Genomic DNA, 26,389 nt, shown 5'->3' with positions numbered 1-26,389 from the left:
TACTCCCCGAAAATTGTGCCATAGTTATTCAACACAATACAGAGTTACATTCTGAAGGTATTAAATCAAAACAATATTATGGTGAACATATATTGGTGGCATTACATAAGAGTCAACAGTCTTGAGTAAACTAGTGCACAGTTTCTAAAGATCTTTCAGAGCACATGGGCAGACATCATAATAACAGAAGAGCTAAACAAGAACCTTACTTTACTGTACAGCCAAGAATCATGTACAAGCACTCGCTGGCCGAGACAAGGAGTCACATAACCAGAGCTTGAGGTCTGCATCATCATTCCCTGGTATACAGTTAACCCATTTCATGTCGGTAGCTAATTCCGCAAGCTATGGCACAAGACCAAGACGACTATGTCATGACTCCATTTGCTAATCTTCCAGCTCAACAATCTGAGCTCTCCTTTCAGCTGCTTTCTTCCTGATGAAGATGCCCCATCTCATAGCTGCTTTGATCTTAAGCCACCCAACAACAGCTCTACCAGATGAACGGTTACGATCCTCGTCGAAGTTAAAGTTCGGGCAAGGAGAAGGAATGTAGGATGGAAAACCATATCCATCTTCTGGTACACTGGAGGATGCCCCACCCATGCTGAAAACACGAAGCAATTGTTGCATTTCTTCATTCTCTAGTATTTCATGGCTTCTCATGCGGATCTCTTCCTCCGAGAGATTAAAATCTTCAACAGCCTGGACATCCCGTTGACGAGACCAGTCATCATAAGAATTCAGGTTTGTTGACAGTATTGACTGGCCCAATGGCTGAAATCCGAGGGTTGCCTGTTGAGGTGGGCCCAGTGCTAGCCCAGTGCTATGATTTCTTGTAATTTGAGTTTGCTGAGAAGATCCATTGAGCAGACTTTGTGGGGCAAATGAACTGCTTTCATACTGCATATGGATATTTGAATCCACATGTTGGGGATGAGCAGAGTATCTGTTCACTTGGTTCCCATTGTACCCAGCAGAAGCAGCATCTCCTGGACAAAATATACAATAGTCAGCAAACTGAACCTTGGAGTAACATGCAGCGTTCTAACTCTGCAGAGTGGGTTAGTTTAACTTATGTCTTGGAATATCCAAAGCAAAAAGTTCTCCATTATATTTATTAGTGAAGCATGTGCGGAAGTCTGCATTAAGTTTCATTTTTCAGGCAAACATTTTATCAGCTGCAATTACAATTCAAACAATGATCATCATGGTTACCGCACAGACAAGGGGTTATTCTGAGGAATTAGGAAGTCACTCCCAACCTAAGTTAAAAGTTGAGCTAAGCAATTCACCTAATTGTTGGATTTATAAGTTTAAAAAAAATTCATTACCTCCAGCAACCACTCCCCTATCCACTGCAGGATGCTCAGCTGGAACTGTAGTTGACATATGCTGCTGACAAGCTTCTTGATCATATAAAGCAGTATGGGTTTTTGAAGCTGATGGCTGTCCGCTTCGTGTAGCAGTTGTCTTCTTGCTCTGCCTGAAGCTTAAAAGAGACTTGCCATCATATTCTATAACGTGCATCCAATTATCATATGCCTTCTTCACCAATGTATCTGCAAAGACCTGAAAGACAGTATAGAGTATTTACCACTTTTCTCAGCATTATTTTTTTGTTTATATCATTTGATAGCAGAATCTACTACACTTAACAAAAATAAAAACCAGTTAAACTAGATAGGTTTTTTTCTTATAAATGGACTGGATAAAGAATTTAACTGAGCACACAGCAGCTGACACTACGTAGTATATTCATGTTTGAGGATGGTCTAAAATTTTCATTGTTTCTTGATGTTGGTGTATGCATGCATGAATGCATGTATATGTGTGAGTATAATTATGTATATATATATATATATGCACTTTAAATCGGGTCTGTAATCTTCAAGAAATAAAATAAGGTATTTTAGCAGTGAAAAACAATGTTATCAAATCCTGGTGCCAACTACACCAGGATAAATGCACTTAACCATATTTGGCATTTATCCATACACAAAAACAAAGCAGCTAAACATACAAAGGACATAGTTATCTAATAGCCACTCAACTATGTTAATGCCTGTAGCTCCTATATAATGTTGATGCTTCTAGTTCCAATGCCTTGCTAGCAAAATCTATGAAGAATCTTGGAACTCTGCCAAGCAGTAATATGCTCATGCTATAACAATTTTACTAAATCTTAAGCAAATAAAGGAGTCACTTTGGAAAGTGAAATATTACAATTTTACAAGCACAGCATGCAGTATCTAAGCAAATAGTTACCCACTGTTTTTTGGCACATGGGCATGACATCATCGTATGCTTCATTCATTGCACGTATTTTTAGTATTTTAGTGGTACACCATAGCATAACTATCGGTTCAGCTGAGAGGTCATATGAATTACACTTCCATGTTAAAAACTTAAACTCATGAAAACGTATTATAGATAATCCATAAATAGTACCATGCAGGATCTGTTAAAAACAAAAGTATTGCAAATAAAACCGACCTTCTGGCTGTCAGTCAGACATTCAGCTGAATAAAACTGTCCTCCAGCAATCAGGCCACTAAATTCATAAATGTTATTGAAGACTGCACCAACATTCCTTGTTTCATCAGTATAGTATACATAATACTTTCCACTCAAGACACAAGTCTTGGCATGCTCCACAACGCTATCCCACATCTTATTTGACATGCTACTTCCAAGTATCTACAGTTGCAGAAAAAAAAAATCATTAAACAACAACCAATAACAAAGTAAGATTCTACTTCAACAACCCATGTACGAAATCTTACATTCCGTAATCTTTGTGGATCCCTTACAACAAGCCGGAGAAAATCTTCAACCGAAAAGATTCCGCTCTTATTTAACTTTTTGTGGAATGCCCCATCCTTTCCAATCTTTTCCAATCTCCAAACCTCATCTGTTAGTTCAGGTGGGTAGTGTTTCTTGTATACTGTAAAGAATGGAAAGTAATGACATTTTAAAATGGAATTCTGATATATGTACAGAGAAAAGATACTAAATTGCAAAGGTTTGCTGTAAACCTACATTCCCCTCGATGATCCTTAACAGTAAAAGCTTCTGTTTTTGCCTCACGAATACGAATACCTTCACAGAAGCCTGATGCAACCTTCAGACCGAGCCTAAATTTTCTACTTCGTATCCAGCTAGAATTATCAGTAAAGATAAGCTCCCCAAGAGTCCCCACACCTTCTTTCAAAGTTACCTGGAGCTCACCAGTCAAAAGTGGTCTCTTTCCTTCACGCTCTTTGACTATGTAATTTTCAAATTCTTCTTCAGTCCAGTTATCATCATCTTCAATGTTAAAATCACCCTCAAGCACAATCACATCCAGTTTTGCTGATGACTCGGGCCCTGACGTTACAACAAGGCCAGTATTTGCGTCAATCAACACAACATGAATTGCAGCTCCCTGCTCTCCTTCAACCTTTGCTCCCGTAAAAAGTGGTAGAGACAACCTTGATCTAAAATGCAGCCGCAGGTTTCTTCCATCAGGCCCTTCTATACGCTTTGGAGAATATCTGCATTTCTTAAAGAATTAGAATAATCCTCACAGGTAAAATTTCTATAACAGTAAATATTTTTTACATATATGTGTAATCAAATTAGCAAACTGAAATAGGATAGTTAAAAACCAGTGATTATAGCATGAGATAAGAATAGTGTAATAAACTACGGAGATTAAGTTGGCCCAAGATTGTTAAAGAAAAAAATGATGATGAAGAAAATACTTCACTTTGGTGTACTGTAAATGTGCACGGAAATTCATAGGTGCCACTTCACTAGGGGCTTCCTGGCCTCAAGTAGCAGGCTGTGATACTGTACTGGTGGACTATCTGACTGAATGATGCTGGGCTAAGGAACAGAGTATAAATAAAACTCCTATTCTCATATTTATCAAAGTAAAAAACCAATCCACATAAGCAGTCACCATGAAAGTAACACAGGATACAAAATGTATCCAAAAATTTCATTTTTGTCCCATTTGGCAAATTCTCCCCTCTCTCCTTCTATGAAGTAAGGGGAAATGGAAACTAAAATGGCAGGAGATGAAGGCTAAAGCAAAAGTTTATGCTATATGCACAACCCAAGAACCATGTTCCCCAAGGTTATCAACTAGATACAATGCATACTTGACAAGAAAGCAATGTTCATGGCATAATATCTTTTACAATTAACCTTTACATAGATATACACACAAACAGACACATGCTTATAAGAAGGCCATGATCATGACATAACATCTCTTATACTTACCTTCTCAATATACGTATGTCACAGACCAATACACAAATCTGCATGCAATTGCACATACATAGAGATTTAAAGTAAAATATGGTGATTGTAGATACTATCCAATTCAAATATTGAACAAATATATCTTGTAGTGAAATTTCACTTATCCTCTAGATTACAAGTAACCTCTGCCATTCCTCATATCACTGTTAATCATATTAATGGTATCATGAAATCCCTTCTCACAATTCTTCCAAATGGCAACAACACGAATTGCGAAATAGTATGGTCTAGAAAATAACACGTAAAAAAGCAAGTTCATGTTAACCACATATCAGAGAGACTGAAGCAAGTAATCATCATGATCTCGCACCTTCCCTCAAGCCTAGCAGGACCCAGCTTTGCTAATGCACGTTCCACTTCTTCACTAACCTAATTAAAGCACATAGTGGCAAAAAGAATCAATCAGGCAAGCAACCCAAACAATCAATACAAAAATCAATTGGAAGGCCAAAAAATTAACAACGCACTCGTTAAAATACTAAATTGTCCAAAAAAGGAAAAGAATTAGTCGATTCCAAGTGCAGCTCTCTAATTGAGCCTACTGAACTACAGTATCAGCTTATGATTAGCATGGAATGTAAATCAAGCAGGAATCAAAAGAAGTAATCTGCTTTTATCAAACATGGGTTTTCCAGTCCGATACACAACAAGAAGTATCGCCAAGGATAACACAATACACATCTAACATTTCTTCCAATATAAAAAATTAAGAAAAGGAATCTTCTGCCATGATATGTTAACTTAATAAAGAATGTAAAAAGATTAAGAATACAAAATACAGACCTCAACAATTAACAATATTAATAATGATTCTGCATTAAAAGGTTAAAAAGGATTCTTCTCAAACTTGGCAAGACAAATAACAAGTTCCATAAATGATATATCTACATCTAATATAGCAATGAAGAAAATTATCAGTTTACATGCGCATTCTTGGAATTCTAATATTTTGTTTGATTTTACATGAATTAGCTTCCTTGCTTCTCATGTTCCTACCTTTTCCACTATTCAATTATCAAGAATGTAAAGATGGTCATTCAATTTTCATACACTTGAGTTCTAGCAATTACACTTTCTTTATTTTGTGTCATCTCTCTAACTCCATCCCTCACCTTGACAGCCTCTCATCATTGGCAATCATAATCTCATTTGACCCCCTCCTCCCAAGGTTTCCATTAGCTATAGAAGATTTGGAGGTGAAAAGCCTAGAGGCCTTAGGTAGACTAGCAATGGCTTAGGTCAAGTTCAGGTGGACTCAATTTAGGACATAACATAGGAAACCTTGAAGCATACCTGACATGACTCCGCCTACAGACAAGCTCGGTCCAAGCTGAGTCTAGCATAACTTGGCCTCGACCCGATCTTCCAAGTCATGGTTTTAGACTCAGATCCAACACATTAGCTAACTAAGTAGGGCGAATCGAAAATATTTTAGACCCATCAAGTCATTTGATCCAAACCTGGGTCAAAACTCAACCCTCTGACTTTTCTTTCAGGTCATGGTTTTAAACTTGGATCAAGTCATTTTGGACCTATTTGAGATGCAGTTAGCGCATGGACTGGGCCGGGGCAGCTCAAATAGGAAAATATATTACTGAAACCCCACTCAATTTTCCAAATGCAATGCCAACACTTAGGTCCCAAAAAATTCAAACAAGGATGAGCCTAACCGAGTGAAATCATAGATTGACTTGATCAATTTGCAAAAATCGATTCAACCAAACATCACTTCAAGACCCTTCGCCCATACCTCGCCATAGGCTAACCAAAATGTCCTGAATCAACTAGCCCAGCACTTGCGACTTGCTTGTGTTAAACATATAACGGCGCCACTGAACCCATGACGACTAGTTGTAGCAGGAAACTTAAGTTTAAGTAGATGACTGCAAGATTGGTGTAAGCCCGCACTGGCTTGCCACGATGCAGAGCATTTCAACGAACGGTTGACCAGACACGTCCCTCCATTGGAACAGGAGCTACCCTACTCCCCCAAAAAAATGCTAAAACGGGGGCATGACGGCTGCAGTAGGATCAGCCGGAGATCAGCTTACGACTTTATTAACCATCTGCAACTCAATTATGGGTTGAACTAAACAAATAAAAAAGAAACCAACCTTTCTTAAATACTTTATCCAAGGTCATCATCCAGCCTAAACCAACTTGGCTTGACACAAATAAAACTAAACCTGCATGATCCAAAGAAATCCTTTAACCAAAGGCATATACCTAGAACAAAGCGAAGAAACCTTGATTCAATCCAAGTCCAAACAAGTTAGGTGTCACCCATAATTTTTGAGCACTGGGATGCTGATCAAGGAGATAACTAAGCAGCTTCCAAATTCCTTGAAACTTTTTTATATGTATCATCATGGTATTATTTCAACCATCCATTTATTCTAAAAATTTGACAAATCTCAACATTTTCACTTTAAAAATTATGGAATTTCTGGAGCTGCAATCAGAAAGTCTCTTGTTTGTCATCTTTAATTACATCTTTATTTTCATGCATTCCAATTAAAAAAGTAAAATATATAATTAAACTGCCATCTTCCTTTGATTATTGTCATGTATCATTAAAAGCCAAGGGCACTCAATGATATATTATATATCATTTTAGTTGCTAAATGTATACGCATACAGACATGAATGCATTTATGTTAGTGCATAATTATAACCACCAAAGAAAGCATATTCCAAAAAAAATCACAATGCCCATGCCACAAGCACATCTGAAAGCGGACCAAAAGTCAAAATTTGATATTCCAGAGTTTGAAAACAATGAACGTAGTAATAACAACATCCTCCCACTAAGTAGACCCTTAGTTTCCTTTTGTTGACCACTATAAGAAAACTTATAGCCATTAATGTGCAATCCATCTTAGAAATGCATCTTTTTGAATAACATAACAATGGAATTTTTTCATTGTGTCATTGTTCAAGATTAAATTGTTAATTTTACCAAATATAGAGATATGATTTCATTAACCATGCATGGGTGAACAGTGAAAATGTCATAGGACACCCATCATTCCCAATGTGAAATGGCTATTTACATAATAACAATTAATTAACAGCCATATATAGATGTTCATAGAATATATATATATATATATATATATATATATATATATATATATATATAACATAATAGGGGTCCTCTTAGACCATTATAATAGCCATTTAGTATTGGTAATACTCGTTAGTTTAAACATGTGTGCATGCAGTAAGATTATGACCCCTTTTTTCGAACTTGATGCAAAGTGAAGCATAAGATACACATTTTCCAATTACCAGTATCATGGACATAGTTCAGATTTGTAATTGAATGTGAAACATAATATTTTCTTGCCATGTATTAGTTTTATTAGTCATGATCTGTAGTATCAAAGTTACACTTACAGAAACATGTAGGCAAATTCACATGGTATATCTTGTTTATTGTTTAGATCAAAAAGTTTGTATGGTTCAAATAATGATTAAAAGACCGCTGCCCCTATGATTTATACTGTGACCAGAAATAAAACCTAGAACAATTCTTGTGTGCATTCAACTATGGTATGCAGTATCTTAAGACAAAATATACATATCAAAAAAATATAAAGGTAATGTGGAGAAGAAATGTAAACCTCATCAAACTAATAATTTCATTCATGGTTTGTATTGTTCTGTGCCCATAATGAATTGATATTTTACAGATACGACCAATAACTGAAATTTGTTCATAAAATGTGTGAATTATAAAGAAAACACTGCCAGTCAGGATATATGATTTAGCTTACAACTCTGCGAAGAATTGGCTCCAGTGATGAACATAGTTTTTGCAGGCTATCCACCTTGAGTGCTTCAACAATCACACTGCACAAGTAGCATTTCAAATAAACAAGACATGTGTGAAGTGGTGATTTCTTCTTTGGTTGGGGGATAAGATAAGCTCAGTAAATATATGCTCTGAAATACAAAAGCAGAAAGAGAGCACAATCAAACTGAGGGATACAGCTAGAAAGTTTAAAATATTTTCAGATGATGATAAAATATAGAACAAGGCCTAAAAGACAAGGAAAATTCCATGAGCTTCCTTCAGCATCCTATATATAGCCAATGATCACTGATCTCTCATGCACATTATTATTTTCTGTTTGATCTCCGTGACCCTCCTAATAACTCACATGTCACTCGCACCTATCTCGGTATGTCAACCCCAAATAGACAGGATTAACTTTTATTTTAAGAGGGGGGCGCGGGGGGGGGGGGGGGGGGGGGGGGGGGGGGGGGGGGGCCTCTTGCTCCCAAGTGAACTCATCATCTCATTTGTTACAATTATGATGAAAATGAAAGTGGCGACCATGAAGTGGAACAATCTATATGATAGAGAAAACAACAAACTCTTATAAAACTCCTGTATAAGAAGGGCAACAATTTCTAAAATAAGTCGTGCACCTGCATCAAGGACATCATTTAGCATAACCATTAAAAAACATGATTTATTATATCCATCATGTACAATGATTGTTGCCAATTTCTTGCATTTTCGCCCAAGGCAACTTCATGAGAAAATCAGTTTATTTAACAATATTGTGGTCAAGATCCTAGGTAGTAGGTATATGTACACAGGATAATGGCTGTCCTCCATGCACAACAGGTTTCTTACACTAATGAAAATTAGGATGGAAAAAACATCTGAAACCATGAACAAAAGAGTAGTTTGTGTGAAGCATGAAGAAATGTACTTTCATGCAGCCACATGTAAAACATGTGCACGCAACTTGGCATAATTACTCAATCACACAATCAACACACAGCATGCACATATCATCCTTTGGACTTGTAAGCAAGCATAACACGCTATGCATACACACAGCCCACAAAGACAGCAAACTAAAACTAAATTTGACTTGCAAGTTCCTCTATGTTATTAATTAACATCAAAAAATTATCTTCAAAAAGACATCTTAAAGGGTACAGCATTTTCCAACAACTTTGAACTTCCTAACTCAATATAAGTAGATGGAAAATTGAATTAAATTTTTTATTTCAATTCCTTTTGCTTAATTTTGCAGCAAGATATAGAGTGAGTAGGAGTAGAAGACTAAGTGAGAGAATTGTGTTCTCTTTTCCCCTTTTTTGTGTATGACAGGAACATAACTTTTTTATATTTCTCTTTTTATATATTTTGTCATTGCCAATTAATGTTAGCTCAGGACATTAGCATTGATCTCCATTCTATGGAGCTGTTTTAAAGAGCTTTAGGGTTCAAACCAGCACTCCCAGGGCATAAAAATATATATATTTGCATCAGCTGGGGGGGGTGGGTGGGTTAGCTATGCTACTGGTTCCCATCCCAAGTCTAAAAGCGTTTTCGGCTTAGGCATGTTTCTATTTTGATTTTTATCCTATATATTTATTCTAAACCATTTTGGGTTGACAAAAAGTACAAGTATTCCCAGATGGGCCAAGTTGCCCTGTGCTTGTTATATTTGGGACACCGGTCTCGCCCGAGGACATAGTTACATTTATGCTCCATTGGCTACCAAAATGCTTCAGTGAACTAATGCAAACAAGCCAAATATCAAGGCCTCTAGCATCGTTCTTGAATGTGATGGCTTGAAAGCCAAGGGCTAGGAGAACAAAGACAATGTTGAGAAAGAAGAGGATAAGAGTGGCAAGCAAAACAGCCTCTTTGCCTTCCCCCCTTCAAAAAACTCCAGGCCTTCTCCTTGTTGGCACCACCAATCAGCTTGCAAACCTCCCTAACTTTGACTTCTCATAGAGCCATGTCTTTAAGCCACCATGGCAATCTTTGGCTTTTTGCTCACCATCCTAATGTCCTCATCAATTTCCTTAGCACCAGCTTCATTCTCCCAATCCCAACTTCCAAACCATTACATCAACAACAATGTCAAAGTCTCAATATCCAGCTCATTTGCAATGATTCGATTCCAAATTCTGGTGGCTAGTGGAGTGTAAATGTAACCTTGTTCTCTAGCATGACTTGTACCCTAAATATAAGGCACCTCGGCGAAACCAAGGTGCTCTACTCTCATTTTGCACAAACCTGAAATGGTTCTAGACTAAACATTGTACCATTAACAAAACAATAATGAACCTAAACACTAAATGATCTTAGACTTGAGCTGGGAAATGATATCGTAGGTAAACCACACCAGCTGACCCTAAATATATGACAAGCTTTTCTGAGAAATACAGTGGGATGGCTGGTTTGAATTCTGGAGCTCTATAAAAGAGCCCTTTGGAGATGGATGCTGATTGACTAAGCTAAGACTAACTGGCTATGACAAAATATTAAAAAAATAATATGCATATTGAGAAATTAAATTCTCATCATATAAAGAAAACGTGATACAGAATATTCTCTTGCTCTCAATCTCTTACTCACCATGCCTTGCCACAATATTAAAATGGAATTGAAATGAAAAATATTTTAGTTTTACTTTATTTTCAACTATTTCAATTTTAATTTTCATATGGAATTCCCTTGGGAGACTTTTCTTATTAATGATACTGACCTGATTTCAATTACGAATCCCTAGACAGATGAAACATAGATTTAAATTTATTTTGTCTAGGACTATGAATGACCAGAGGCAAAGCCTCGAACAACAAGCTTCCACTTTAGCTTATAATGGCCATCAGCAATCCAGCAAAGAAATTAGGTTAGCACCATGCAAACACAGTATACGAAAAATATCGAAGATAGCCATACAAACATGCTGTAATAAATAAATAAATAAATAAATAAATAAATAAATAATCTCCACCTTCAAAAATCTCCAAGAATGATCCATTGACCTAAAGTACAAAACGACTGACTATTTCATAATAATTACATTCTAGTTCTCCTCTCATCTAGCTTCCTTCACAGAAATCGCTAACTCTTTCAAAGTAATAAGAAGAAAAAAAAAGAGCAAAGAATTCAAGAAAATAGACTAGCAATTAACTCCAAACAGTATGAAATAATTCAAGAAGCAAAACGTAATCAAATCACTAAAGAGATCATCCACCACATGTATGCTGATCCCGGAATCCCCCTCAGAAAAGATCACGGTTTCTCTTACCTCGCGAGTGCCGGAACCTTCGGCCGCTTCGACTCAGGATGCGGTTCGTCCCCGTCGTCCAGATCCAGCCTGCGCTTCTCCCTCGTCATGGTCCCCGACCGCTCCAGATGCCGAGCAGGCCTCTGCATTAAGAGATCCTTAAAACCCTAACTCTCGCAGATCCGAACCGATGCTCCAGATCAAAACGACCCCAGAACCAAAATCATATAAGCGATCGAGAATTCGAACACCAGATTCCGATTCTTACTGCCTAGACGGATCACAAACCCTAAAAGGATCGGTCGTTCTAGCACGAACAAGAAGCAAAGAAATGAACGGAAAGGGAAAATAACGGAAGGAAGAGTAGAGGGGGAAGAGAGGATAATTACGTGCGCGTTTGTTCTTCTTTAGAGGAGGAATGGGGAATCCTAAAAAAAATGGAGCTTCAGACTGGTCGCGGACTTTGAGGGATACTATGTGTGCGGGTCGGCTTGCGCGATGTTGGTGTGCTTATCTAATCGCCATGTCCTCTTTTTATTTATGACGGCATATTGTACGAAAGCGGCAGAAAAGTAATCATGGTTCAGAATAAAAAGAGGTCGTCATCAGACTCCGACCCACGCTGCCCTCCAACGCCGGCTGAACCGGCATCGAACTGCATCGCGCTGAACCATCGTAGAAATTAGCGGTCATGATTAGATGCATACATGACCGCATTGGAACAGGCAGCGTAGAGAATGGTCGCTCGTCCTTTACCTGGCTGAATCATAACGTAAGGATATGGATCATATCCAAACGGGAAGTTAAATCCTGCCATATTTTTATTCATGCAACTGGATTATCATTTATATGGGATTCAAATTCAACCAGATTGACCATCTTTCTTTATAAAAAATTGTAATGGCGGTTAACAGGTGAAGAAGAAATTAGCATTATGTCATTTGAGCAATGTGTGATTGATATGAACAAGTATGGTGGCTACTGACATTGACACTATAATTAGGGTCTTGCAAGTGAGTGTTAGGTTTCAATGCACGTTTTAGCATAATTTAGAGCATAAGGGCTGTCCTAAATCTATGCTTCTAGTTGGTTTCATAGCAGCTGTTCAAAAGCAACTTTTTATGTAAAGTAGTTAGTTAGTCATCAGAAAAATTAAAAAAAGAAAAGAAAAGAAAAGAAAAGAATCATCTTAGAGCCCTTAGTTTCTGCTCTTCCTAAAATAGAAGTATTTCTAGTGTGATGGAAGGGGAAAAGAAATCATTTTAAAATAATATAAATATTGGACGGTTATTTAATAATTCAGTTTATAAATGTTTATGAAACCATTCAGAATTTGTCTGTGATTTTGTGCATTATTCAACGATGGGTACCGGTTATTTTAGCAACTTACAAGACGCAAATGGGCACTCCTTAACAGTGCTTATCAATGATATTTTGAGATCGGAAGACGTCGCATGCGATCATTATTCATTGGCCGCATATGAGCCTCATATACTCTACTATACGAAATAATGATTATCTAGGTTCATCATGTCCATATCTACTAATGGCAAGTCTTTAATAAGTATATAATATACGGAAGAAGATTCCATGTTTCTCGACCTTGATGTAATATTGCAGGGCCAGCACGCAGCGGCATAGTACCTTTGCGAAGCACGAGGACGCCGGCCACCCTATCGCGCAAATTTCTAGGCCTCCCCTTTTTAAAAAGATATCCATCTAGGCATCCTTTCTTTGTCACTTTCTGCTTGTTCTTCCTATTAATTTTTTCTTGTTATTCATTTTTTTTCCATAATCACATGCCATCAGTGTGTTTATTAATTTTTTCGTACCCGGTTGCCAAACTCGTTGAGTCTCCTGGTAAGGGCCATGGATGAAGACAAATGTTACTTGTAACATCCAGAGGCTTAAGATAACCTGGATCCTATATTTATTAAGGGGTTTTTTTTGGTATACTAAACAATATCTTCATATTTAAGGAGTAGGAATTTATACTATTGATCATATCACCATCATTTTACTTTTCTTTTTCTTTTAGGAGGGAGATGGGTGAAGGCCCTGGCAAGTTTAACAACAAAAGTCAAAATATTATATTTGATGAACTAATTGTAACTCTTCCTTAAGTTTTTCCTAAGGGTAGTAAAAATTAACCCAACCAGAAAACCTGGCCGATCCAATCCTATTTGATTGAGTTCGGATCAAGGGATTTTTAGTCAGAGTAGGATATGGTTCAAATTTTCTGACTTGGACTTTAAATATATTGGATACATGTCAGAGATATGACTCGATTCAAGTTATAAAAGTAGAGTTCTAATTGGATCAAAATATTTAGGTTATATATTGGGTTATAAAAAACAATTTCCTAAGTGATTAATCTTTTTCTTGATACTAGTTATTTAATTCATTTTGAAAATTGACCCGTAAGAATCGGACTTGATAAGTTACATTAGGTCTGTTAAAGATCAAGTCTTACCAGATGGTGCTACCGGCGATTCAGTGGATGGTTGGCGATGGACAATCCATCGATGTTCTGGAGGATAGGTGGTTGGCGGAGCTACAGCTGTGTAGGATGCCGACGATGGTTGACTCTATGAGACTGGCTGGGCTCAGAGTCCGCGATATGATGGTTCCTGAAGGGGGTCGGTGGGACGAGGTCTTGATTCGCGAGGTTTTTGGAACATAGCTTGCGGAGAGAGTACTTGCCATGCCAATACCACAGGATGGGCAGGACAGGCTAGTTTGGGCGGCGACTGGGTCTGCCAGGGTGAGGTCGGTAGATATCCAGGTTTTGGTGAGAGGTGAGATGGCCAGACATCGTGATGCGAGCTGGATTTGGAGGTTGCGGGCTCACCCACGAGTGGCACTATTCATTTGAAAGGTGGTCTAGGACTGCCTGCCGACGAGGAGCATATTGGCTAGGAGAGGGGTCAGGATCTCTCCGCTCTGTGTGAACTGCCCTGATTCGGTGGAGACTGTCAGTCATGTTTTGTTTGAGTGCCCTCGGGCAGCCCAAATCTGGAGGAGAGCATCATTTCTCCTTTCGGAATCCAATTTTATAGTAGAAGACTTTCTTCAGCAGGTGAGAGCCACTGTGCAATCACCGAGCACTGTTGGGTGGGACATTGCTGTGGTTTACCTAGCTTATCATATTTGGTTGGACAGAAACACCAGAGTCTTTGAGGGTAGAAGAGGCCCCCTGAGGTTTGTTGTTGAGTGGGCTCTCCATCAGGTAGTGAAGGTCATTGAGTCATTTGAATTGGATTCATTGGTGATGGCTAGGGATATCTAGGACCCCCCCCCCCCCCCCCCCCCCGGCTACTATAGCGTCCAGATTTGTTCTTGTCTCTTGGGAGCCCTTACCCTTGGCTATCTTAAGATGAATTTCAATGGAAGTATGCCTGCCAATGGAGATTGGGCAGGAGTGACTTTTGTAATCAAAGACCCCAACGCCAGGCTGATTGCTGCAGGAGGATATCTTTCTTTTGAGGCCTCGGTATTCGCGAGGGGGAGGGGGAGGGCTCACGGCTGCATGGACAGGGCTATCCCATGCGAGATACGTGCTGGAGGTGGATGAGATCATTCTGGAGAGGGATTCTGCTGTCTTGATTGATCGCCTTCAGGTGGAGAGGCGGGAGGTGGTGAAACACCCGCTTTTGTGCGACATGTGATGGATGCTATAAAATGCCGGGCTATTTAGGTCAAGCACGTCTTCGGGAGGCGAACCAAGCTGCTGATTGGATTGCCTCCTTCGTTGCTCAGCATTCAAGAGAGTTTCTATGGATCCATCAGACTTTAGTTTCTACTACTTTTACTAGTATTCTTATTAGTGATGTAGCTGACTGTGCTCATGTGAGAGCAGTTTGAGCAGTTGAACCACCAAAAAAAAAAATATCAAATCTAATAAAATATATTAGATTAGGATCAAATGGATGATGCAAAATAACCAGTAGATCGGTATGGACCGAGAGGTACTGACCTAATGTTGAATCAACTTGTATGGATCAAGGTTTTGTATGCAAAAATAACCAGCGGATCCGCCCATCTCATTACACCTGTAATTTCTTCATCAGTTCAACCAACCGAAGGTGAGGAGGTTATTAATGCTCCTAGCCAGTAAGATGATTTTGAGGCCGTGTTTGATGGCAGAATAAATTTCAGGAAATAAAGAAAAGGTTATCCAGGTACTATAGAAGGGATAATAGGATTATTCTGTAGGGTACAATCTTTTTCGCATTTGATTGGAGGGATATGTACCAGAGATATAAGTATTGAGATAAGGGCCAGTAACTGAATTATATCATGTGGATAAATCTGACTCCCATTTTTTGTGTATTTAGAAAGTGAATAGAGGCGAGAAAGTAATTGGAGGAGTAATACGGTAACTGGACGAAATAAGTTTCCAACCAAGATGAACCTATCCGAGCAATATGCTAATTACCTGAGTAGGACAGATATCTCCTAAAACAGAACGGAGGCAATAAAAGACTGTTCCAGCAATCTCTACTTGGCAAAATAAGTGGAGGAAATGAGAGGATATCCTCCACTCATTCCGCTACCAAACACTGCATAGTATCCGGTAAACTATAACCAATCCCAGGTAACAATCCATCTACAAGCAAGTAGCAACCCAAGGTATTTTTTTTTATAAAAAAAACTTTGTGGAGGGGAAGAAAAGGTGGAACATGAATATTATATTCCTGGAATACCCTGTCACTGGACACGCTAGGCCGGACAGATGATTTATGATTCTTATAAAGTTTTAAGAACAAAACGGGTTGGAGGACTCGCTCAAAAACAAGCTGCTTGGACAAAAAGCAAGTTGTCGTCCAATAGAATAAAACAGGGCAGACAAGACGAAGAACGTACCTCAGCCTCAGAAGGAGGGTGTTTCTTTCGGAGCAACTTCTCATGCAATTCCGGGGTCAGTCACCAAAAAGCAATCTATTTTGAGGAACAAATGAGCTTTGCCTATCACGAACGCACCAATATATTGCACAGGAACTATTTGATCTGCAGGGTAGAGGGAGTGTTTCAAAAGCGAAGCAAAACCAAGATTTTACGGTCTCTTGCTGCGTATCCCACTTCAAATATGACCAAGCGTTAGCTAAATTGCTTCCAAGAAGTGCAGCAACACTTTCACATGTGACATACAAAAAAATACTAATAAGCAAAAAAAGAAGGTGCATGTTTCAGGGACAACAGCCTGCTTAGATCCCACATTTTTTTAAAAAAAAAATATGCCGACTATCAGTGGCTAGCGCAATCTGAACATGGACAGTGATTTCGAGCCCATGCGTGTGATGTCATGCATTATGCATACCACGCTCAGATAAGCATGGTATACAGGATGCACGCCGTTGACATGAGGACCCGGCATCACAGTGCGAACGCACTATGGAATGCGCTCAACATGAATTCCTCCTCTATAGGATTTGTGGCGTTCAATGTGGTGCTGGGCGAGAAACAGATGAAGCAAAAGAGAAAACTAAGCCCGCCAACTCCGAAGATCTTGACAAGGATCACTTGCATCATTTGAAAATAAAACATAGGAAGCTTATGCAAGAGCAAGATTTATTGTTTTGGTGCCACACTAGCACAATATCAGCACGATACAATACAAATTTTTTTCGACAAACCGAGTATTGGTACGCCACCTATAACAGATACCGGTACCAAACCGGTATGGTACAATATGCCCTGTACCGTCCGATTTGGGCCGGTACAGCAAATCCTGCGCAAGAGTATTCTGAAAGACTTGTTTCTAACCCAACTTTCTACCATAGCTTGTATTGATTTGGTGATCTGTCCAAGCCTATCAGCAAAGCAGCCATGTCAGCCGAGAAGACCTTGAAAACCACATTTGATCTATCCTGCTCCCCATCGACATATAGTGTCTCACCGAGGTCGTGTGCTAAAGAATATCCATTCGTTATCATTTTTGCATAATGATAATTTACTGTGATGCTAGAATATGATATAAAAAGAAAGTAGTGGGTAATACTATCTAGGTAACAGCATGGCTGTTGCTAAATTAAATAATGTGAGAGACCCACAAATTTCCTATAATTTGAACACTTAGATTGACCCGAAAGGCCAAAGTCGTCAGCAGCAGAACATATAGTTGTTGACTCAGTCTTTGTATGAGAGAATGAATCCTACCTCCTACTTAGCAGTGAAACATATAGTTGCAGATCCAGTACTTCTACTGCTTAGGACCAGTTTGGGTACAAAGAATTTATAACTTTAGAATAAAATTTATCATGGGATCCAGATTTTGATCCTACAGGACTCCATATAAAATCTCAGGGAGGTTGAAAATCCTGCAGATATCAAGCTTGTTAGCCCATCTCATATCTTTTAAGGTCCTGCCCAAAGCCCAACACAAATCTCAGCCTTTAGGTTGCAGGAAGGAAAAAAAAAAAGACCCATGGAGCTCTCTCTCTCTCTCTCTCTCTCTCTCTCTCTCTCTCTCTGGATTTGTGCTCCGAGGTGTTTGGTTGATAGAGCCATGCTTGAACAAGCCGTCCAATTCACGAATCTTGCAGGATTTTTAACCTAATCTTATAGGAATATCCAAACATACCCTTATTGGAAGAAAAATCCAAACATACCCTTATTGGAAGAAAAATCCTGTATTACTGATCTTATCCTATATTTGGATCAAGGAAAAATAAAATAAGGAAGGAAGGGGTGAAAGGTCGACTTGTTATGGAAGAACTCAGTAAGTTCGAATCTATAGCAGGAGATGCGGGCCTCGTCGATGACGAAGGTGGAGTCCCTGGCTAGGGCAAGGTGGCAGGGGATGTAGCAGTGACTGAAGAGGGAAATGAGGAGGGAGGCGCAACAAAGGGCAAAGCAAGTGGGATGGAGGGGGTGCTTAAGGTCGGCAAGGCAGGGGCCCTAGGAGCAAGGTCAGAAGGCATGGCAGGCGATCTGAATAGAGATGGCGGTGATGGGGAGGTTGAGGGTAGCACAGAGGCAGAGGTTGGAGCACCAATCTGGGAAGCCATAGTGGTAGAGAGGCCAAAGGAGAGGACGATGTGGAGAACTGATGAGAAGGCAAAGCCAAACTCAATCTCAATGCTGCATACTCGGCATCAAATAAGTCCAAATAGATAAGATGCCTGACGAGCAGAAATGGGAGATGAGGACCTCGGCAAGGTGAGAGAGTGGCTGTTGCAAGCGGAATCGGGGGCGGAGGGGAGTTGGCTTTGGTGTGGTGGGGAGGTGCCCGAGGTTGACAACATGGACCGGGGCAAGCCCGCCATCCACCAGTCCACGTCATCTATGGTGGCCGAAGCTATGGCTATGGGGAGCAGGGAAGGGAAGAGAAAGAGGGTCTTCTTAAATTTTGGGGCTGAGAAGTGAAACCTGATGACCATACAATTAAAAATGTCTTCTTGACCACTTTATTTTTATCCTACAAGATAAGCTTGTTCCTGCAAGTTAGCTATCTATAGGATTAGTCACCCAAACACCTATTTCTAACCTATGCTGAATTTTTATCCCTAGGATTGTTAAATCCTATAGGATTAGCCTAGATCTTGCTCTATCCAAACAAGCCTGTAGTTTCAGCAACTGATTATAAATCATACTACCAGCCTTGTGAGTAATAAACCCCTTTGAGACATTTAGCACATGGACAGCAGGACAAGATTGGTTAGAAGACATGAGGTCCCTATCCTTTTATTTTCTTTCAATTATTTATTCATTTATTAGCTATGGATTAGTTCACAAATTCTCTTTTCTCTCCTGATTTATGGGCCAGACAAAATGATCCAGGATGGCCTATGCCATCAACGGACCAAACCCAAACCTCTGGTTGAACCCGAGTTGAGATTCTCTCTCCTCTCGCTCTTTCTCTCTCTAGACATGCTCATGGATCCTAGTGTAAGCCTTGCTTTTTTTGTTGCTCGGATCCAAGTTGATCCAGTTTGAAGATCCTGAACCGCTCCGGTTTCCAGGCGGTAGATCAGCCCATTACTTCAACCCCAGCTACATCTTTTGAAATTTGGTCACTATTGATCTTCACCTGACCAGTTGAGTTCACATTGTTCAGACCGACCCAAGTAGTAATGCACTGGCACCTGACTGATCTGATTTGGGCATGAGGCTGTATCCCCAATAGTATTTTAATTTTGACTTTGCTTGGCTTTTAGGATATTGATAAAAATTAATTGTATTTTAATGATATTAAAGCAGGCAAACCTGACCTGTCTAATTGGAGTGGAATTTTGAAGTAATAAGAGGTAAATAACCTAATGCTTCAAAGGGTGTTTTCTGAATTTTTAGTAAAATAATAGTTGATTAAATTTAATTATGATATATGTTTTATACTTAGTTAAACAGGTCAGGCATGTTAACGTTATGGTAGTAATTATTGTAAAATATATTATGTATTATATTATAAAATCTGAAAATATGACTGGGCAAATTATGAAAAATTTGTTTTATATGTATGTATTCTCAACACGACTATGATCTGGCCCCGGTAATGAGGATTATTCGTTGGCCTTGTCGACTTGTAATATGAGAAACTAGTTTCGACACCGCACCACCGGTGATTAGAATAATGATATTTGGACACCGTACCACCGGTAGTTAAGAATAGTAGTGTTTGGCACTTTGTACATTCTGACCCATGCCACTGGATTATGTGGTCATAGCCTGATGTTGGATTTCTAGTATCAATTTATAAAAATAATAATAAATTTTAAAAGAGATATATGTATTATTCGAGAATTGATTTATTTTTCAGTCAATATCTTGCTTCTTAGCTAACTATCTGGCATGGGGTCAGGATATTATGTTACTTACTGAGCCAGTGTAGCTCATTATCATACTTTCTTTTTTTCAGATCCAAATGCATAATTGCTTAGAACTTGGAAAAGTGCACTAGATCTTCCAAAGATACTTTTAGTTATTGGAGTTCTAGTCGAACTATTTAGACTAGATAGAATATTTTATTTAATTTAAGTAAATAGTTAGCATATATTGACTTATGTGACCTTGGAACTATTGTAAGAATTATGTGAATAAATTCTTGATTAAATAACTTTTCAAGAATTATTATTGCTTTGATATAATCAATAGCCTTGCATGCGTATATGGTCTGCTATACAGGCATGCAGCGTCTGTTACGCTCTGGGTTCGGAGCGTGACACATACACTGGAGGAACTCAAGGAAACACTAGGGTGCAACACAGCTAATTGGTGAGATCTCAAAAGTGCGGAGCCTTTGCTCAGAAAAATCATAATATTAATAAATGTTATTGTTCCTTTTTTTTTGGATCTTGACAACTTCCATACAGAAAATTCAGATTTCAGGAATATGAATAAATTGTTATAGAACTCAGAAAAAATTATAGATTTTGAGTACAAGAATAATCAAGATCAATGTCAGCCTCTATGAAGACTAGCAAAATCTAACAAGCTTGAAGTCCAAAACGAAACATGCTATACCATTTCAGTTTGAAACTTAAGTTTTTAACACAGATATCACATTGCTGTAGAATGACATTGCAGAATTCATCGGAAGTGTAAAAAAAAGGTTCAATTGCTCTGAAACCAATAAAAGAAAATACTATATAAGTTAGGCAGCTCAAAATAAGAAAAACCATAGAATCAGCTTCTATACTAATATAAAAAGGCATTCTTATGAGCGAAGCAATGGATATCTTATGAAGGTGGGTAAGCTTGTAGTTAACTTGCACTATAGTTTTTTCTTTATATATAAAAAGAACTTGTTTAGGAACATTACCTGATATCCATAGGATGCATGCCGTGGCCAAACAAAATTATATTCTCACAGCCGAATTTGTAATCCCCTGGCAATAGGTATTCAGTTAACAGACCCACTCAAAAAAGCTCAAGAGTACGACATAAAGCTATAGCTTTGTAAAGAATCAGCATGAGTAACTCAGTGAGAAAAATGAACAGCTATACTAAATGGCATTAAGGTATCCAGACAAAGATCAAGTACAAGATGTAGATAATGATGAAATGAACCAGGATTATAGATCAAGCTAAACCAAACCTATAAAGGAGGGATCAAGCCAGTGGATCACAAAATCTCATATGACAAATAAACAATGAAAATATAAATGAGGGAAGAAAAAAGCAACATACAGATCAGCTATACTACATAGCCATAAAAGAGCTAGGGAGCCAGCACTTCAGAGGTTCTTGCCTGATGAGGGTACATTGCACGGTGCTTATGTGGCATATTATAGGCAAAAGCCATTGTGGCATATTATTGGCAAAAGTATTGATAATCAGAACATGGCAAATTCCATCACGGTGCAGATTTCCCCCAAGAACAGGACCTTGCTTCTAGGCTTTTAAATTAGTGACCAATACCAGAGCAAGTTATGACCAATAGCGCTAGGACTTAAGATCGTGTACCTTTGATACCAAAGGCAAATAAGAAACATCCAAGATAAACCAGAATGAAAGGACTGTAAATATAACAAAAGCTAATAAAATCATCAAATTTATTAGCCAAGCTAATAAAATATAGATGCAGGCTTTCGAACCTGTCATACTAAGCAATATAAGCTAACTAAATTTTTAAAATATTCATATTCCAAAACTATAAAACCATAAGCAGAAAAATACAGTTATTGTATATAGAAGCATAAACAAAACCTTATTTTTGAACTTTGCACCATAAAGAAAAGAGCTGCACTAGAAGTCAACAAAATGTAGAGAGATGTTCATATTATGGCACATTCTTGTGATGCACGAAAATAATAGTAGACAAGAATTTAAAGGGAAGAGACATAAATAACGAGGATGTGAGATAAGAAGTTCACAAGAATTGAAAGGGACAAGAAATAACAACTTAAATAGCGAAGATGTGAGATAAGAAACTTCAGATTAGACAGAAAAAAACATGAAAAAAATAGATAAAAGAATACTACAAAGAGGAAAAAAAGAAAATAAATTGAGTTGAGAAACAAAGAAAACATGGTAATAATTTAAGATTCACATAGTTTCAGAGGCAAAGAAACATAACAACAAATCCAAATCAAACAGAAAATACCAGAAACATGTAAATATTGGATACACATCAATATATAAAAAAAAAAAAAAAAATCCCAAATGCAGAAAGTAAAATAAAATGATCAAACGAATAAAAGGACCCACAGCTTAATAAAAGTTCACAAGAATTGAAAGGGACAAGAAATAACAACTTAAATAGCGAAGATGTGAGATAAGAAACTTCAAATTAGACAGAAAAATAAATGAAAAAAGCAGATAAAAGAATACTACAAAGAGGAAAAAAAGAAAATAAATTGATTTAAGAAACAAAGAAAACATGGTAATAATTTAAGATTCACATAGTTTCAGAGGCAAAGAAACATAACAACAAATCCAAATCAAATAGAAAATACCAGAAAAATGTAAATATTGGATACACATCAATATATAAATAATAAAAAAATAAAAATCCCAAATGCAGAAAGCAAAATAAAATGATCAAACGAATAGAGAAAGACCAAGGCTAAATTAAGATTCACAATAAAAGATCAATTGACATGAAATAAAATAATACATACAGCTCAAATAATAGAGACCTCGGACATTGAAGTAGAGCACATAACATAGTGAATAAAAAAAAAAAGAAAACCTAATAAAAAAAACAAAAAACGAAAAATAAATTGATATAGAAATAGACAGAATTAACAAGGAAATCAAGAAGCAAGAAATATGACATCGAATCCAACTCATATAATATAGACCTCAGATATTAAAATTGCACCAACAACAAAATATTAAAAGAATACAAAAAACAGAGAAAACATAAAGAAAGAAAATAAAATGATTAAAGAAATAGAGAAAACCCAAGCACAGCTTAAGATTCGCGGCATTTAAAGGTAAGATAGATAATACCAAATCAAATTTCCACAATGACACCATTAGATATTGAGATAAAGCATAATACACCAAATACTTTGGAAAAATAAAGAAGCAGAATACCAAAACAGAAAAAAGTAAAGGGACAAAATAACACTCAATCTGGCCCTACAAAGACCTGCATATAAAATACAAAGAGACAAAATAAAGAACAAATTTTTGGCAAAATAAATTGCTAATAATGAGGGGAAAAGAACAAATTTTGACGAAATAATCACTAAAAATGGGAACAAGAAGAAAGGAGAGAGAGATGCTCGCCTTGAGGAAGAGATTATCCATGTTATAGTTTCTTGAGAGATCACCTCGATTAAAAGAGATTACCATAATGAATAGATGTAATATAGGAGGCCAGGTATTAAAAAAAGGGTGGATACAATGACCAAACAAAAGGAACTTGAAGTTGGCAAAGCAAAAAATGCTAGAATTCAAAAGTAAACCTGAGCACAATACAAAAATGCTCTTCAAAGGAGCTTCAAATCTGCAATAAGTTCAAAACTAAGACACAGCAGGAGAGTAAATGTTAAATTGGTCTAATTAAAAAAAAAAATCCACTTCAAGGGATTTATCAAAAGCTTGTACAAATATAGTACGTCTTGAACCTTTTCCAACTGTTTCGTAAGAATTCCTTTTCCTCCCTGCAATATGCACAAAAATGAAATAATTTGGCATCTGCAATGATATAAAAGGGGGGTTAACTTGAGAAGTTCCTTGATTTTAGAATTACACTGCTTTCATAGATTTGCATCAAGAGATAGTGATGGAAGATGATTCAAAATCTGAATACTTTGTGGCTATTAGTGGTTTAGTGAGGACGCTAAGTCCTTTTTCCCATGCCTTGTACTATAAGTAGGATGGAAAGAATACTTGAAGTTCGCTACCATGCTTTGAAAAGACCAGCACACCAAAAAATTATGAAATAGGCAAAGAGCAACAGAATAGTTTACATGAAAACATAGTTACCTAGGCACTCAACTCAACTAAGACTTGATCCCAAACTAGTTGGGGTTAGCTACAGGAATTCTTTTCCTCCATCCTGCTCAGTTTAGGACCATAGATTACCTAGGCAATACCAACCATTAGAATGCAGTCAAGGCAGATTATCCAATCATTTAAATTATAACATATTCCTGAATGTGCCATTTGCGCTCTCCCACATGGATTTCAGGTCAAACTCCTTAACACAGGCTTTATCTACATGTAGCTAACTAAATTAGTTGTAAGCTATGACTGCAGCACATAGCAGGATGCTGTGGAGAGAGATGAGACTTTACCTTGAGTCACAGCAGGGTATTATTGCTTCATTATACTGCAATTAAGCCCCATTATTTTGAGTTCAAGGGAAGATATGTTAATAAAAATATTATAATGATGAATCATTGAAAGCCGTTAGCATCAGCTCTATCTAGAGTGACATAAAGTACAGAACTAATAAGATTTAAAATATGAACATAATTATAGTAGTCCATAAACAAATAACAAGCCAATTTTCATTCTAGGCAAAAAGCAAGATCAAACCAGATCCACAAGCATCACCAGTTAACTCTAAACTAGCATGTGCTGATAAAATGCAAATGTTACATGAGAGAGCAACCATAAATGGGAAAGGCATTCAAATCTTCTGTAATCAGGCATTGATAGTTAACAACAGATCAGATGGTCCTGAAGTGCTGGGCATTATGATTATGATGGTGATGTGCGATTTCAAAATAAATCACCATAAATACACTCTGTGTATATGATTTCACAGATAAGATGAAGTGAATCATAGTACCAAGTACATAAAAACAAATAAACTGAGCTTTGCCATGTTCTCAGATCGACATCAAAAACTTCACATCTCAAGAAATTCATCTGAAGATATTGCTTTCAATAACTGCAAAACAAGAAAAACAGGAATTCAATGCATTAATAAGATATAACATGCATAATCACTAAACTTATGATCAATCTGTTTCAACAAAGGAAAAAGGGAAAACACAACCAATCCCGGAACAGGTCATAGGAGAAGATCACCCCTACAAGAATCAATAGATATGAGGACGAGGTAACAGAGAGAGAGGATCGCATCAGCAACGTACCAAAAAGAACTCTTCAAGGTTTCACTGGAGAGAGAGGCTCCGGGATCTGAGTCCCCCACAGAACAGGAAGGATGTGATCTATGGCCCCTCTTTCCTTGTTCTTGGATTCGTTGAAGCAGACTACTGAGTGATACAGACAAATTAACTACTTCACCTTGTTTTTAGGTACAACGGATCATTGACATCCCAAGAAAATCGTTTAGTTTAACAAAACGATTGCTTCCGGCAACTACAAAACTAGGATCACATACAACGCAACAATAAGTTCTCACTTTGCTGAACCTAACATCGCTCCAGTTCAATCAAAGGAAGAAAAGACAGCCATCTCACTATCTCACAACAGATCATGGGAACAGATCCCCTATCTAAGAATCAATAATTAAATATATATTAGAGCGAGATAGCAAGAGAATCACATTAACAACGTATCGAGCAGAAGTATCTCTTCAAATTATGGCTGGCCAGGATCTAGGTTTTGAGTCCACCATGATCCCCATTTCCCTAGAATGCCCTCCTCTTTCCTTGTTCTTGGGTCGTTCGCAGAGAAACAAAGAAGAGGGGCCTCAAAATTCTTGAAGGAGATTATCGTTTCCGGAGGAGAGAGACCCTCCTCTTTCTTGTTCTTGGATCAGATCCTTGACATAGAAACAAAGAAGAGGGACCTCGAAATTTAGGGTTTCCGGACGGGAGAGATCCTCCTCTTTCCTTGTTCTTCATCCTTCGCAGAGACAAAGAAGAGGGTCCTCAAATTATCTCGAAGAGAGAGAGAACGGAGGAAGGAAAAGAAGCAGAGAGAGGAGGGAGACCGGATCGCGCACTTGAATGGCCTGACCACCGAAAGGTGGGCCCCTGGATGCATGTTTATATCGACAGCAAGGCGGTGGAGCTCTTGCGTATCGAATACGCTGGATATGAGATAGCGTAGAAAATACCGAAGATATGTAGGCGTACAACGGTATAAGAAGGCCTCAAGGCTGTGAAGACCAGATGCACCGTCGGCATGAAATCGGCAACGCAGATATACGA

At 37.9% G+C, this 26,389-nt stretch overlaps 1 protein-coding gene across 14 annotated transcripts; it reads right to left on the bottom strand.

Annotated features, from left to right (window-relative positions):
• LOC103720426 (calmodulin-binding protein 60 B-like) lies at positions 1-26,194 on the bottom strand. Of its 14 annotated transcripts, none has more exons than XM_088707717.2 (12): positions 25,364-26,194; positions 24,246-25,158; positions 21,127-21,193; positions 16,233-16,376; positions 11,388-11,509; positions 8,094-8,169; positions 4,625-4,683; positions 3,043-3,536; positions 2,787-2,947; positions 2,497-2,700; positions 1,335-1,572; positions 1-992 (listed from the first exon to the last, which is right to left on the bottom strand). In XM_088707717.2, the coding sequence occupies exons 5-12, from the start codon at positions 11,474-11,476 to the stop codon at positions 388-390; spliced, it is 1,926 nt and encodes a 641-aa protein (XP_088563843.2). In that variant the 5' UTR covers positions 11,477-11,509; positions 16,233-16,376; positions 21,127-21,193; positions 24,246-25,158; positions 25,364-26,194; the 3' UTR covers positions 1-387. The 14 variants fall into 14 exon arrangements, with proteins under 14 accessions (XP_088563843.2, XP_089782411.1, XP_089782412.1 ...); XM_089926285.1 differs by having other exon boundaries at positions 25,057-25,158; positions 25,364-26,179; XM_089926286.1 differs by lacking the exon at positions 24,246-25,158 and having other exon boundaries at positions 25,780-26,191.
• Between the last annotated feature and the right edge of the window lie 195 nt (positions 26,195-26,389).

Source organism: Phoenix dactylifera, chromosome 11, assembly GCF_051530095.1.
Source record: "Phoenix dactylifera cultivar Ajwa chromosome 11, Ajwa_hap1_PhDact_Kaust_v1.1, whole genome shotgun sequence".
NCBI classification, from domain to species: Eukaryota; Viridiplantae; Streptophyta; class Magnoliopsida; order Arecales; family Arecaceae; genus Phoenix; species Phoenix dactylifera.
This window is presented reverse-complemented; position numbering and strand designations above follow the sequence as displayed.

What these genes read in the sequence shown, in the direction of transcription:
- LOC103720426 (XM_026809740.4), bottom strand. Translation starts at nt 11,515, where the DNA reads ATGCAGAGGCCTGCTCGGCATCTGGAGCGGTCGGGGACCATGACGAGG. An exon ending in AGCCAATTCTTCGCAGAGTT is followed by an intron (nt 4,684 to 8,093) that starts GTAAGCTAAATC and finishes TGCTTTAATTAG; the next exon opens with GTTAGTGAAGAAGTGGAACG. An exon ending in CCTGCTAGGCTTGAGGGAAG is followed by an intron (nt 3,537 to 4,624) that starts GTGCGAGATCAT and finishes TAAGAAATGCAG; the next exon opens with ATATTCTCCAAAGCGTATAG.